Source organism: Furipterus horrens, unplaced genomic scaffold, assembly GCF_987537825.1.
Source record: "Furipterus horrens unplaced genomic scaffold, mFurHor1.1.pri manual_scaffold_3, whole genome shotgun sequence".
NCBI lineage: Eukaryota > Metazoa > Chordata > Mammalia > Chiroptera > Furipteridae > Furipterus > Furipterus horrens.
Genome location: NW_028327173.1, coordinates 94,141,404 through 94,155,326, shown reverse-complemented (window position 1 = coordinate 94,155,326; position 13,923 = coordinate 94,141,404). Strand labels below are relative to the sequence as shown.

General features: G+C 37.3%; 1 protein-coding gene across 2 annotated transcripts in view; it reads left to right on the top strand.

The window, feature by feature from the left end:
* Positions 1 to 13,923, top strand: part of MAK (male germ cell associated kinase) — an 84,815-nt gene that overhangs the window by 32,365 nt on the left and 38,527 nt on the right. For both annotated transcript variants that reach the window (XM_090269882.1, XM_090269881.1), the window contains exons 8-10: positions 3,515 to 3,817; positions 8,418 to 8,590; positions 10,547 to 10,695. In XM_090269882.1, the coding sequence (XP_090126008.1) occupies positions 3,515 to 3,817; positions 8,418 to 8,590; positions 10,547 to 10,695 (625 nt within the window). The remainder of the gene's footprint in view (positions 1 to 3,514; positions 3,818 to 8,417; positions 8,591 to 10,546; positions 10,696 to 13,923) is intronic.

Here is a 13,923-nt window from a genome sequence, read left to right as displayed (position 1 = left end):
AGGGTTTACCAAGAGACTTAAGCCCTAAAGCCTTAAGCCACCCAGTGTATATAATGAATTAATTCTAGGCATGCAACATCCTTGGGAAAATTGCAAAAATAGCCACACCAGTAATTTTATGTATATTGTAGTTCAAATGAGTAATGCTGTGAAATTGAGGCTGAAAGGAATAAGTTTCTAAGATAAAAATTCATGCATGTGACAGTCAGAGGAAGAAACTTGTCATGATAGTAAAAAGGCATTTCTCCAATCATATGATGTATTGACTTTCCGATGCTTACCTTTGACGTGGAGTCTTGTTCACTCTCCCACAAGAAGGCAGTATGTGGCACTCATGCTTGGCCCCTTTGTAACTTCACCTTATATTGTACCTCAAGTCTCATAGTCTTTAAAATGCCATATTTTAAATGAAAAACATGGGCTTTAATTTTAAAAGGGTTAAATTAAATTTTTCATATTAAGATTATTGTATTCTATTATTTAAATATAAATTCAGTGTTAAAATTACTAAAAAAATTATTTGGCTTTTTAAAAATTTAACTTGAGAAAATGTTTTCTAAAGGTCATATAGAAGAACAAATGGAAAAGAATAGTCAAGACAGGTTTGAATGAAAGTAATTGAAAAATGTGCTAGGGGCAGACAGCTTGCTCTGTCAAATATGAGATAGTCTATAAAGTGATAATAATGACAACAGTGAAGGTACTAGCATAAGAATTGACAAATAGCTCAGAGTTGCAAAGGCTGTAAGTCAGTATAAGGTAAACATGGCATCACATATTGGAGGGAGGGGAACTTTTCAATAAATGCTACTGGGACAATTAGTTAACTCTTAGGGGAAAAGTAAGTTTAGGTTTTACTTTTTATCATACCCTACAAGTAAATCACAGAAGGTTTAAATAAGGGTTGCGGGGTTACTAAAATATTAAGAACTAAAAAAGTATAGGTGAATATTTGTTATCAAGGTAAGAAAAAGATGGGTATAAATGTAATAGATAGAAGAAAATGTAAAGGGAAAACTCAGAAGATATGATTATAAAAATTAAAATTTTTCTCTTACATAAAAATCTTAAAATTAGCCCTGGCTGGTGTGGCTCAGTGGATTGAGTGTTGGCATGCGAACCAAAGAGTTGCTGGTTCGATTGCTAGTCATGCCTGGGTTGTGGGCCAAGTCCCTGATTGGAGGCATGCAAGAGGCAACCACACATTGATGTTTCTCTTCCTTTTTTTCTCCCTCCTTTCCTCTCTCTCTAAAAATAAAATCTTTTAAAAATCTTAAAATTAAAAGAACAACAATTATTTTTAAAAAACATGAGAGTGTGTTTTCTAATGTTTCTAAATATTTATTACTTTTGTAACAAAAATATAATAAAAGTCTTTAAAATTTACCTTAAAAAAAAAGAAAAATGTCAAGAAACATGAAAAGAAAAAGAAAAACAGAAAAAGAAGTGAAAATTACTAAAAAATTTTTTTACATGTTCAAAACTTGTTCACTTCATAAAATGCAACTGAAAACAAAATACTATTTTTTAACCTATCAAATTAACAAAAAATAGAAGTAGTTTAAAGGCTATTTCTCTAAGTACTAATGGAAAGCAATTTTGCAATGTATATAAAGAACCATAAAAAACAATGAGAAAGTTGGGTAAAAATGTATATCCAAAGATCTTCAAAGTTAATTAAAAAACTTTTTCATTGGAAGTATAAATCTAAATGTTTCCAGGGGAACATTTAAAGTATGTACACCATTAAAATGAAATGTTTAAAGTAACCATTTCATAGAATTCTCAAGTTTAAGTGCTAAGTGTAAAAGTAAGCTATATTATATGAGTAATATGAATTTATTTTAAAAATATGTGTTATATAACTAGAAAGAAATACTCAGAAAAACATCTAAATGTGAACAGTAGTTTTCTCTTGGTATTGCCATTAGAGATTATTTTAATTTCTTCTAGACAACTTTCCATGCATTTCTTATTCTGTGTAATGATCAAATATTCTCTTAATAAACAGGAACAAATAAATTACTTTTTGAAAAGATTCTTTTAAAGGATGGTAACCAGTATCTTAAAGGTGTGAAGTTGTTAGAGATGAGGCTTTGAAATTACAAAATACATTCATAAAGATTCTAGCTCCAAAATATACACCATTAATGTAGCAGTATTGACATACTAATTAATCTGACTTAATTCAGAATTTGAGTGCCTTCTATGTATCAGGTACTGATGTATTTAAATTATCTATTTGTTGAGTTCCACTTAGCAATGTCACTGTGATTAACACGTACATCAATTGTGGTAGGTAACATCTTAATGCTGCTTTTCACCTCTGCCAACATATACCTCCCTACCTATAATCTTCCTTTTCTCTGTTTCATAGCATGCTTTTTAGAGTAAGTAAAGAGACCTAGTTAGGGAGAGGGTAAGTTATAGGATACAGGGTCAATGTACTGAGCTGCCTTCTTCCCTTATACACCTGCGAAGTTAACTGTGGGTCATGGTTCTGCTCATACAGGAGGTCCCCCTTTCCCACCCTTCCCAAACACAAATTCAGCAGAACTGGAAGCTTCCCTTCTTTATCAAGGCCAAGCTGCACAGAAAGCTTCTTGGTACTGACAGTTCTGACCACATAGTGCTTTGTTGTGGGGACTGTTCTTTTCACTGCAGGATACTTAGCTGCATCTTTGCAGCATACCTAAATGCCAGTTACCATTCCTACCCCCAAGTCATGATAATAAAAAGTGTCTTCAGACATTGCAAAATGTCTCCTGTGAGGCAAAATCACTACCAGTTGAGAAACACTGTTCTAGACTGTCACCCAGATAATTATCAGGGCTCCCCACCTCCAGCCCCATGCAGAAGCAGCAACTGGATGACCGATCATCTTAAAACCCAAACAATGATAATTTTTATTAGTATTTTTATATTTTCTTCGTATATATTCTCTTTGCCAGTGTATTGATAAACATGCTTTAACGTGTATGCATTTATAATTTTCTTTGTTGGAATTTTTTATTGCTAGTAGATATATTGTTATATCTAGTCTAAGAGTAGCCCTGAATTTTATCAACACATAGTTTTTAAATAAACTATGTAGAAGTTTTTAAAACTCATCTCTTGATGCCTTTGGATGGACTCTTAACCTATTATCAGTATCTAGCATTTTAGTTTTAATCGATCACATCAAATTTAGCCAGTGCTTTTAAGCTAAATTTTATATTCATACAAAATCTTCAAATGAATAGAATAATTGCTTTGCCTGGATGTTAAAACTACAGATGCCTTTTACATTCTTCCTACTAACTTGTACTTTATTTCTCTTGAGAATGTTATTTCTCAAATCATTTTTCCTGGTTATCTTTTAAAAGTCACCACATGGGGGAAACTGGATGCTCTCTAAATCTTTGAAACTTATCTAAGCTAGGGATAGATGTCTAGTCCAGTGTCGAACAGTAGTTTATGTGCAATAAATTTAGGTGGAACCATTTTCCATTTGTTATTTCCATGCTTTTTATAGGCATTGAAACACCCGTATTTTCTAGTTGGTCAAGTATTAGGCCCTTCCTCACATCATCTGGAATCGAAACGATCTTTAAATAAGCAGGTGCAACCATTAGAATCGAAGCCATCGTTAATTGATCTAGAACCTAAGCCTCTGCCAGACATAAATGATCATACTGCCGGACAGCCCCAGCCAAAACACAGCCACCAGCCACTGCAGTTCATCCAGCCTCCACAGACCGTGGAGGCACCAAAGCAGCAGAGCCAGCAGAAACAGCCTCAAACACTGTTTCCAAGTATCATCAAAAACATGCTAACCGTAAGTCGCCCATGATGCTTCAGATGTAATATTTTAAATAGCTCGATAGGATTTTATTTCTAGGCATTCCTGAAAATGTCAGGGAAGATACAAAAGATTATTCTGTTTCAAAGCCTCTGCTTCCTGTCAGGAGCTTGGCATGGGATAAAATTCTAAAAAGAAAAACTCAGAACGAACGTAATAACGGTTACATGCTGCTATGGACTTCATTTAGCAGTTACTTAGATGTAAAAGAACTGAAAGAAAGAATTGAAAAGAATCTGAGACAAAAGAGAGTTAATAAGGATTTTAACAGGAGTTTTATACTGTTTTTAAATGTTCATGAACATGAACAGAATGGTTTTTTTGTGTGTCAGGTATGATATAAAACTTCCTCTTCCCATTTCTTTTGTTAGAACTGGAAGAGATCTTAAAGAACCCTGTGTCCAATTCCTTATCCAGTCCTGCTGTCCTGCTCTCAGTAGCAGTAATCACAGTCTAACATATTACTAATTACTTGTGTCTTATATGTATGGTTTATTATCTGGCTCTTCCTACTAGAATGTAAGCTCTACAAGGTCAGGGATGTTTGTGCATTTTGTTTACAGACCCAGACTCAGAATGGAGCCTGGCACATGGTAAATTCTTAACAAATATCTGTTGAATGCATGGATGAGTAATTATCCACACTATTTTTGAATGACCTCCATGATCTTGAGGAACCCACATATTCTGACTATCAAAGTTTTTCCTTATACTGAGCTAAAATCTGGTTTTCTGTGTCTTTTAACAAAAGTTAATTACTCTTCTAGAAAGGCAGCCTTTCAGATATTTGAAAATAAATAGCCTTTATATCATCTGCCCTTTTCTCTAGGAGAAACATCCCCAGTTCCCTCATGTGCTCCACATATGACATTGTTCACCAGTGACAGTAACCCTCGGTCCCTGTGTATGAAGGAGCCTTTGAATCCCCTCATTATCCTGCTTCTCACTTAGAATGAGGCTGCCAGAACTAGAGGCAGATAGCAGGCAGGGAGTGAAAAACAGGATGAATCATCTCCAACATTCCAGAACCATATGTTCACTTGTGCCACCAAGGATTATATTTGTTTTTGTTTTTCTTAAAAGGCACATCAAATGTTGACTCATACTGAGAGGGAAGGAGAAAGGAAGTTGATATCTGAGTAGCTACTAAGTGCCATGCACTCTGCTAGGCCTCCCAGTATGCATTTGCTAAGTTAAAGTACCCAATAACCTAGCCCTAAATTTTTAGATAACAAGTAAGTTCCAGAGTTGGGATTGAGCATTTTGTCAACTAAAATTCCTGAGTCTATTTTTTTTTTTACAAATGCTTCTGATAAATCACATATTCTTATCTTTCTTTGTGTATGTGATCTCTGGGATTCAAAAATTACAGGAACTCACTTTTACCTTTCAAATTTCTAATAAGTATTTTTAAACCCTTATTTTGTCTTCTCAGTTTAACCATTATGCTCAAGTTTTCACCAGCTATGGATTTGTTTAGTTTTTCATTTGTTTTTTACCCTCTGTACCTTCATGCTGAACAATGAACCTTTGGACAGGCCACTCAAACCTTCTAGATTGACACTATAGATTGACTATGGTCATTACTCTTGGCCATAACAAAATACCATAGACTGGTGACTTAAACAACAGAAATTTATTTTCTCACAGTTCTAGAGGCTGGGAAATCCAATATCAAGGTGCTAACAAATTTGATTCCTGGTGATGGCCCTCTTCCTGGTTTGTAGACAGCACCTTCTTGCTTTGCCTTTACATGGAAGAGAGAGAGGGCAAGCTTTCTAAAGTCTCTTCTTATAAAGGTACTAATTATCATCATGAAGGCCCCACCCTCATGACTTTATATAATCCCCAATTATCTCCTAAAGGCCCCATCTCTCAATACCATCACAATGGAGTATAAATTGGGTGTAGGGCGGTATTGATCCACCTTTGTTGTCCTTTCATTACTTCATTTCATTATAGCATGAAAAACCCTTTCACCTACTTTTTTGAAGTCCATGAGACTACATGTATTCATTATTTGCTTTTTATGGAAAATGGTGGCCTATGTGATCTACCATATTTTTTACTCAGTGCTCAAAAACTTTCCCTTTAATATCAAATTTTAGAATCTTTTTCTTCACCCTATATCAAATATATTAATATGGAGTTTGTAAAAATTCACCTTCTACTTTATAAAAATTGTATTTGCCCCTTTTTAGTTTTCTCAGTCATACAAGACTACTTGATATTACTGACATTGTTTAGCAGCATACAGCATCAGCCCCCTAAAATACAGTTCAACTCAAATAAGAGTCTTAAACTCAGCTAAATATAACTTCTGATTAACTACTCATCTGGGGCTTTAAATCATTTTATTCTCCTTAGTCTGGAGCGCATGGTCCCTGACAAAGAAAACAACAGTACAATAGAATTTGGCAAATAACACTTTTTGTCATCGTCCATCACTATGACATCATCAGCTTAAAGCAATAGCATAGTCATTCTTTAAGCATCCTCTTGCTCCCAACATAGATGTATTTGCTGACCTTGCTTCCAAATTCCCTAATTTTTAATTACCTTTTGGATTTTTCAGTTTACATGTCCCTAAACCACCCCATATAAATTTGAGTAAGACCAACTCATTATCTGCCCCAAGCCAGGTCTTCTTCTTTGTTCCTTATTTCTTTTTTTTATCTTCACCTGATGACATGTTTATTGATTTTAGAGAGAATGTAAGGGAGGGAGGGAGAGAGAGAAAAAAACATCAGTGTGAGAGAGAAACATCGATTGGTTGCTTCCTGCATCCACCCCAACCAGGGATTGAATTCACAACCTAAGTATGTGCCCTGACTGGGGATTGAACCAGCAACCTTTTAGTGTACAGGACAATGCTCCAACCAACGGAGCCACCCAGTCAGGGCCCGCATTCCTTATTTATGTTAAAAGGACCACCATTCTGAGATGATAAGGCTCAGACTTTTAAAGTGTCCTGGCCTTTCCTCCTCTGTGTCCACTAGGGTTCCATGTAGTGACTTATGACAGAAACCTGACCGCTTTGACTTAAACAATAAGGGCTTGTTTCTCTGTCCCATGGTGGACAAATCAGGGCTGGCACCACTTGTAAAAGGAACCCGATGCTTCTGTCTTGTTCTGCTACTCTTAGCAAGCAGCTTTTATCCCATGGACGTAAGATGATTGCTGCTCCTGTGGGGCTGCATCTGCCTTCAAGAAGAGGGAAGAGTGAAATACACTGGTACAGGCTAGCAGAGTCTAAAAGTGTCTCTCCTGGGAGTTCCTTCCAGTAGACTTCCACATACAACTCACTAGCTAGATCATGTCACATGGCTACCTATAGCTATAAGGAAGGCTGGGATTTCAGATACTTAACTGGGCATATTGCTGCACTGAATAAAATATTAGTAAGGAAGGAGAATGGCTACTGGGTGGTCTGCTAGCAGTGTCTGCTATACTGTCCTCTGACCTCTGTTCAGGTAGATATAAAGTCCATACATTTTATTCTTTGTTAATAACAAATGTATTCTTTTGTTAGAATTCCAACCACTCTGAACTGTTGCTCTTGTCACTGCCTGCCACTTTAATTTTAAAGGCCTCCTGTTCGAAGCATGACCTTTCTAGCATGTTGATTTATCACATCACTTTTTTTTTTTAAGCTCAAAAACATCGTGTTCTTTGTTGCCCATAGGATGGCTGCAGTTTCTTAGGCCCTTCAAAATGTAGCATCAGTCTGTTTTTGCAACCCTGTCCTCTGCTACATCAGCACAAATCATCTACTTCTGTAAAATTATTCTACCTTTTTTCCTGGAACAAGCTCTGGCACTTCCCTATTAAATAGCTACACTTAAGCTCTGGCTGGTGTGGCTCAGTGGATCGAGTGCTGGCCTGTGAACCAAAGGGTCACAGGTTTGATTCCCAGTCAGGGCACATGCCCGGGTTGTGAGTCAGGTCCTGGGTTGGCGGTGTGTAAGAGGAACCACACATTGATGTTTCCCTCCCTCTCTTTTTCCCTCCCTTCCCCTTTCTCTAAAAATAAATAAAACCTTTTTTAAAAAAGCCATACTTTATACATTTCCTCTTCTAAAGTCTAGAATAATAAAGTACAACAACAACAATAATAATATCTAACTTTTAGTAAGCTAATGTGCTAGGCCCTATCCTAAGGATTTTCAATATATTTTACTGTTAAATGCATAAACAACAAGTTATATAAGTACTATATATTCCCATTTAAAGAGGAAGAAACTAAGGCTTTGAGATGTTAAGTCACTTGCCCAAAGAGACACAGCCACACATGGTAGTTTTCTAAAGTACACATCAATGAAAAGTCAGTTTTGATCCAAGTATTCAAACTATGTTCGCAGAGATCTCTCCCTTCTGTCAATTCCTATTGTATTGTTAACATGTGCTACCTCTATTTTTGTTAATACTTTTAAATGTGTATATATATACATACTATATCTCCTTAACTATATGGAAGACTCCTTGAGAATGGGGATCTAGTATCAAATGTAATAGCTTGTGCTTAAAAGACACTCAGCAAATGATTAAGATGATGATGACTTATTTTCCACCACAGAAGCCAAATGGCACGCTGGGACATAAAAGCGCTAGGAGACGCTGGGGTCAGACTGTGTTCAAGTCCAGAGATAGTTGGGAAGAGTTTGAGGACTGTGATTTTGGAACCTCCCATTCCAAGAAGTCAAGCATGAATGTTTTCAAAGAAAAGAGGAGAAAAGACTCTCCATTTCAGTAAGATTTCAAATTCCTCTAGAAAATGTATTTTTATCATGCATCAACCTTATTTTACTCATTAAATACAGATGAATGTAGATATTAAAAGACAGTAAGTAGCTCAAAATAACTTATCTCTGAAAAAGTAAGTCTCTTCTCACAGTAATGATTCTCAGTATTAATGGCTGAGTATTGCAGGTGTGTGGAGGAAGGGGTTCTTGTTAAATTTTCAGTGTGCCTGTTAAATTAGGATCATCATTATTCCCATTTGAAATTCACATGCCTATTGGCAGAAAGCGGAGCACACTCTGATTGTGTCCAGATTCAACTATTTGCTTGCCATTCTAAACTTTTTTGATCATTTCCTGAACTGTTTCTGAATTTTAATATCTCCATCAGTCCCTTTCCTTTTTTTTTATTTTTTAATTGTTATTCTATTACAGTTGTCTCAGCTTTTCCCCCTTTGTCCTCCTCCACCCATCCCACTCTTAACCCCCACTCCCACAGTCAGTTCCCACACTGTTGTCCATGTCTGTGGGTCATTCATACATGTTATTTGTCTTATATAATTATTAATACACTACCATTTATTGAGCACCTACCTAAATTTTATTTACAATAATCATGCTTTGGTAAAAATATTTGCAGAACAGAATGCTGAGCCTCAGGCAGATTAAATGAATAGGCTGCCCAAAGTCAGGTGAGGCTTCATTCAAGTCCAAATCTCTGTCTCTTCTGCACCACACTACCTCCTAAGCAACAGGTATGCAAATACTTGGTGAGCTGCATGGACTCTGCTATTCTCTACTCATTTTCTCAGGCAGCCGGGTTTTCCCCATAAAGAATACAGAGGACCAAATACTGGAGTACAGTACCTTTACTTAATGGTTATCTTCTTTTAAGATATTTATACTAATTAATATCTATACTTGTATTCATACTCAGTAGACATTTACTAAATACCTACTTGGTATTAAGAAGAGGTATGGCCCTAACTGGTGTGGCTCAGTGGATTGAGCACTGGCTTGCGAACCAAAGGGTCGCCGGTTTGATTCCCAGTCAGGGCACATGCCTGGGTTGCGGGCCAGGTCCCCATTAGGGGATGCGCGAGAGGCAACCACGCATTGGTGTTTCTCTCCCTGTCTTTCTCCCTCTCTTCCCCTCTTTCTAAAAATAAATAAAATCTTTAAAAAATTATTTTTTAAAAAAGCAGAGGTATGAATATGATATCGTCTATCTTCTAACCATCAAATGTATAGCAGCAGAAATAGTACCTTCTAGTATCTATAACACAAGACAGAGCGTGTATTAAGTACCACTAATGAGTGGACTGCAGGGGTCTCTGAGAGCTCTGTTGATGGGCAGATCACTTTGAGGAGGAGAAGAAAGTTTTTAGAGTAAGCAGTTTTGAAAATGAGTAGAATTTCAGCAATTGGCATAACTACAATGGGCTGAGAGGAAGGGAAAGAAGTCAGAAATGGATGGGACTGTTTCTGATGAAGGGGGAATACCTGTATCTAGGGCTATCCCTAAGTGGGCTGGGTTAACCAGCAGTTCAAAGGGCCAGCCAAGTCCATGTCAGTCCCCAGAGCAGTTCCAAACAACCTTACTGATTATATATACACAGGTGGCAATGACTATGATTAGCTTCCCTTCCTGTATGCCATCTTCCCCCATTATAAATCCACAACTGCAGCACTTGTAGGGAAGATAGAAATATTCACAGTTTGCTGCTCAGTCAGAAAGCTTTCTATCATGTAATGTCTAGCATTAGAAAGGATTCTAGGCTCTGGCTAATATTTATTGGGGGGAGAAGGTCATCAGTTAGTGTTCCTATCAACAAAAGGACTGATGGAAACCATCTGAGTGAGGTCACCTAGACTATTGCAAAGATGTGCAAAGAGTGGCTGAGAACATAGAAGTGTCATCTTCTCATTTTTCATGCTGTAATGCTACCTTATGTTGACTTTCAAGGCTTCCAGAGTCAGTACCCTCAGGCTCTAACCACTCAGCAGGTGAAAACAAGAGCTTACCTGCTGCTATTTCCCTAAAATCTGATTCCGAATTGTCAGCTGCTTCAAAAGCTAAACAGTACTACTTAAAACAATCAAGATATCTTCCAGGTAAGTAGAGAAAATAAAATTTTACTGCTAACATCAATGTAGATAAGTCAGATTCAAGTGTTTTGGAATCTCTGTTGAAAGGGCACCCTGGAAATAAAAAGTATAATAACAGTGCTCCTTGCTGGCTCAGCCTTGTCAGTACTTGTTACCAAATACTTTTCTGGGCCTCCTGCCTCTGTGAAGTTTGCTCAAGAAGTGCCTAGCAACCAAAACCAAGATGAAGACTATGACTCAAAAAAATAGCACCCTCCCCCCACCAAAGCTGTGCCTTTAGGAAATGCTAAATTTTATTAAAACAAGTCTGCACCCCCATTTCAACTTTTTATAAAATGTAGAATTTTATACTGTTCCCTAAATGATATGGATATATTTTTGAAAGACTGCTGAGTAGAACATGCAAGGGACACAAGACGGACAAGGAGATTGGTCAAGAAGCCATTGCATGTCTTGGTAGAGAGGATGATTGCTTATTCCAGAGTGGTAAAAACAGACAAAAGTGGTAAAAGGGAAATGGGTAAAATCTAGATGTATTTCAGCAGTGGAACTGACAGGACTTGCTGATGGATTAGTATGGGTAATGGTAAAGAATGGAAGAAATTAGTGTTGGCTTCTGGGTTTTTGACTTGGCAATTGGGTGGATAGTGGTGACTTTAAGAAGGGGAAGATTAGGAGAGGACAGGAGTGTGGAAGTAGAGAGTCAGGAATTTGAGGTTGGGATGCCTATTTTTGTTGTTACTCTATTATAGTTGTCCCAATTTTCCCCTGTGCCCCACTCCACTCAGTCTACCTCCTGCTTTCACCATCAATCCCCACACTGTTGTCCATGTCCATGGGTCATTCATACATTTTTTTGGGATGCCTGTTGAACACCTGAATTGATGTATCTAATGGACAATTGGATATGTGATTCTGGAGCTTAGGAGAAAGAGCTAGACAAATAATAGGGAATTTTCATTGTACCTGATTTTCTCTTCAAAATCCACTTTAAAAAGTTTAAAATTCAAGTTAGTCTAAAGGGAATCATATTTAAAATTACTATGTATCTGTACAGACACATCTTTAGTCCAGCAAGAGAAGATGATCATTTTCCTTTGTGCTTTTATGTATGTGGTCATTTACTACTTTCTGAACATAGTAAGCAGAGCACTTGGTTCACATGAGGAAGATTTGCTTTTCACATCTAAGCCTCCAGAAGTAAGCCACAGTCTTCACTTCCCAGAACCTTGTCTGGGAAGGAGGGGTAAAGAAGATGAGAGAAAAGATTGAGACTGGAATGGGTAGCAAGAGCTTGATGTATAACATATTTTTGTTTACCTTTCAAGCAACCATACAAATTTCAGTTCTAGAAATCCAGTAAGTATTTACTCCTGTTGTCAATAACTGAGGACAGAAAAGAGTAAAACTAAGGAAAGGGTTTAGAAATGAATGGCATAGAAAACAGGAGACATGTGGATATGTAACCAAAAGCATGTCTGGCTACCTGCTGCTATGAAAGCCAATACTTGAGAGGTAGGTGCTGATGTAAAGGAAAGTGGTTTATTTTCAGGTGCCAGCCACCTGGAAGACGGGGGACTCACTTATCAAAGCCCATCTCCTGGGAAGATGGGGAACTCATATCTCAAAGCCTATCTCCACATCTCAGTGAAGACAAAGGTTTTTATAAGGAGGGAGAGGAGAACAGAACAAAGAGATCAAGGGAGAGAGTTGCAAAGCTCTCTACGTGCAGAAAAGCACAGTCCATTCTGATAGGACAAGTGATGCTCTGGTGTGTGTCATCTTGGTTTAGTCATCCTGGCTTCATATCATCCCGACTTCACATCATCCTGGCTCCACAGTTGAAGTTCAGCAAATCTCTCAGAGCTGGGATACTTGAAGGTCAGAGTCTATATCTTTCTGGGCAGTTAGTTCCTAGGATTCTTATACAAATACCCTATTTATCTACAAGCTACATATTAGTCAGAGTCAGCACTTATAGAAACAATGTCTAAAGAATGGTGGGATGGGTTACAATTGCCCGCTGTTAAGGGATATATAGTTTTAGGCACAGGTTGAATAAGTTGAAATAATCTTATGGAGAACCAATCAGGGCTTTTAGGATACACCTCTCTGCTGATTAGTAAGGAGGAAGATACTTCTTAAGAGAGGTTGAGGGATTGGCATGAAGTTGTCAAGGTTAGAGCTAAAACAGTAATCCTGGGTATTTGGAGATCTAAGTGGGGTAAATGATTGTTTTGCTTTGTTTTAAATCTTTCTAGAGGAGGGTAATCAGCTGGCCCTTAGTGGATGAGCAGCACTTTTCATGCAGAAGAAGGGGGAAAAGATGCTCCCATAGGGAGCATGAGCACTCATTTATTAATTATGTTGATTCATTAATTTGTTTTATTTTTATTTTAAGTAGTTTATTTTTATTGTATTTTTTACTCATTTGTTTTACTCATTCATTCAGTGACAAAATAATACAAAGTACCTAACGTGTGAGGTATTTACTGTTCTAGGCATTGATATGCAAGGTAGGGCAAAAATAGATTTACAGTTGTTTGTATGGAAAATAATGCAATAATTAATGATATAAGAATGAACTCTGTGTTTTGCATACTCACAACTGTAAACCTACTTTTGCCCCACCCTTTATTTATATAGCATATGTAATGCATTGAACTAGACAGACAAGGTCCCTGCTCTCCAGGAGCTTATGTTCTAATGGAGAAAGAAAAAATAAGCAAACAGTGTTAAATACCACTGTGAAAATAGGAAGATGAACTGGAGATGACTGCTTGGTTTGGAGGTGAAGGTGGGGTCCTTGATTATCTAACATTTAAGCTAATACCAGAAAAATGAAAAGGAAAAGTCATGTGAAGAGCTGAGAAAAGATGTTTCAGGTGGAGGTGGAAAAGACACTGGCTTATTTGAGAAATAAAACAAAAAGTCTTCACATTTGGACTTTAATGGGCATAGGAGAGAGTGCTGTGAGGGAAGGTGGAAAAATCTGGTAGGGTTCAGATGATATAGCACCTGGAAGGCCAGAGAAGGAACTTGGGTTTTATTCAGAATCTGGTGGAGGCCTTTAAGAGGACTTGAACAGGTGAGTGACATGTGATTTGTATGTTAAAGAGACCCTTTGTGTAAATAATGGATTATATGAACAAGACTAGATGCTTGGGAGGCTGGTTGGGAAGCTGCTGCAGTCCTCTGGGGAAAAGATGATGATGATATAGAAGGTGATGAGCT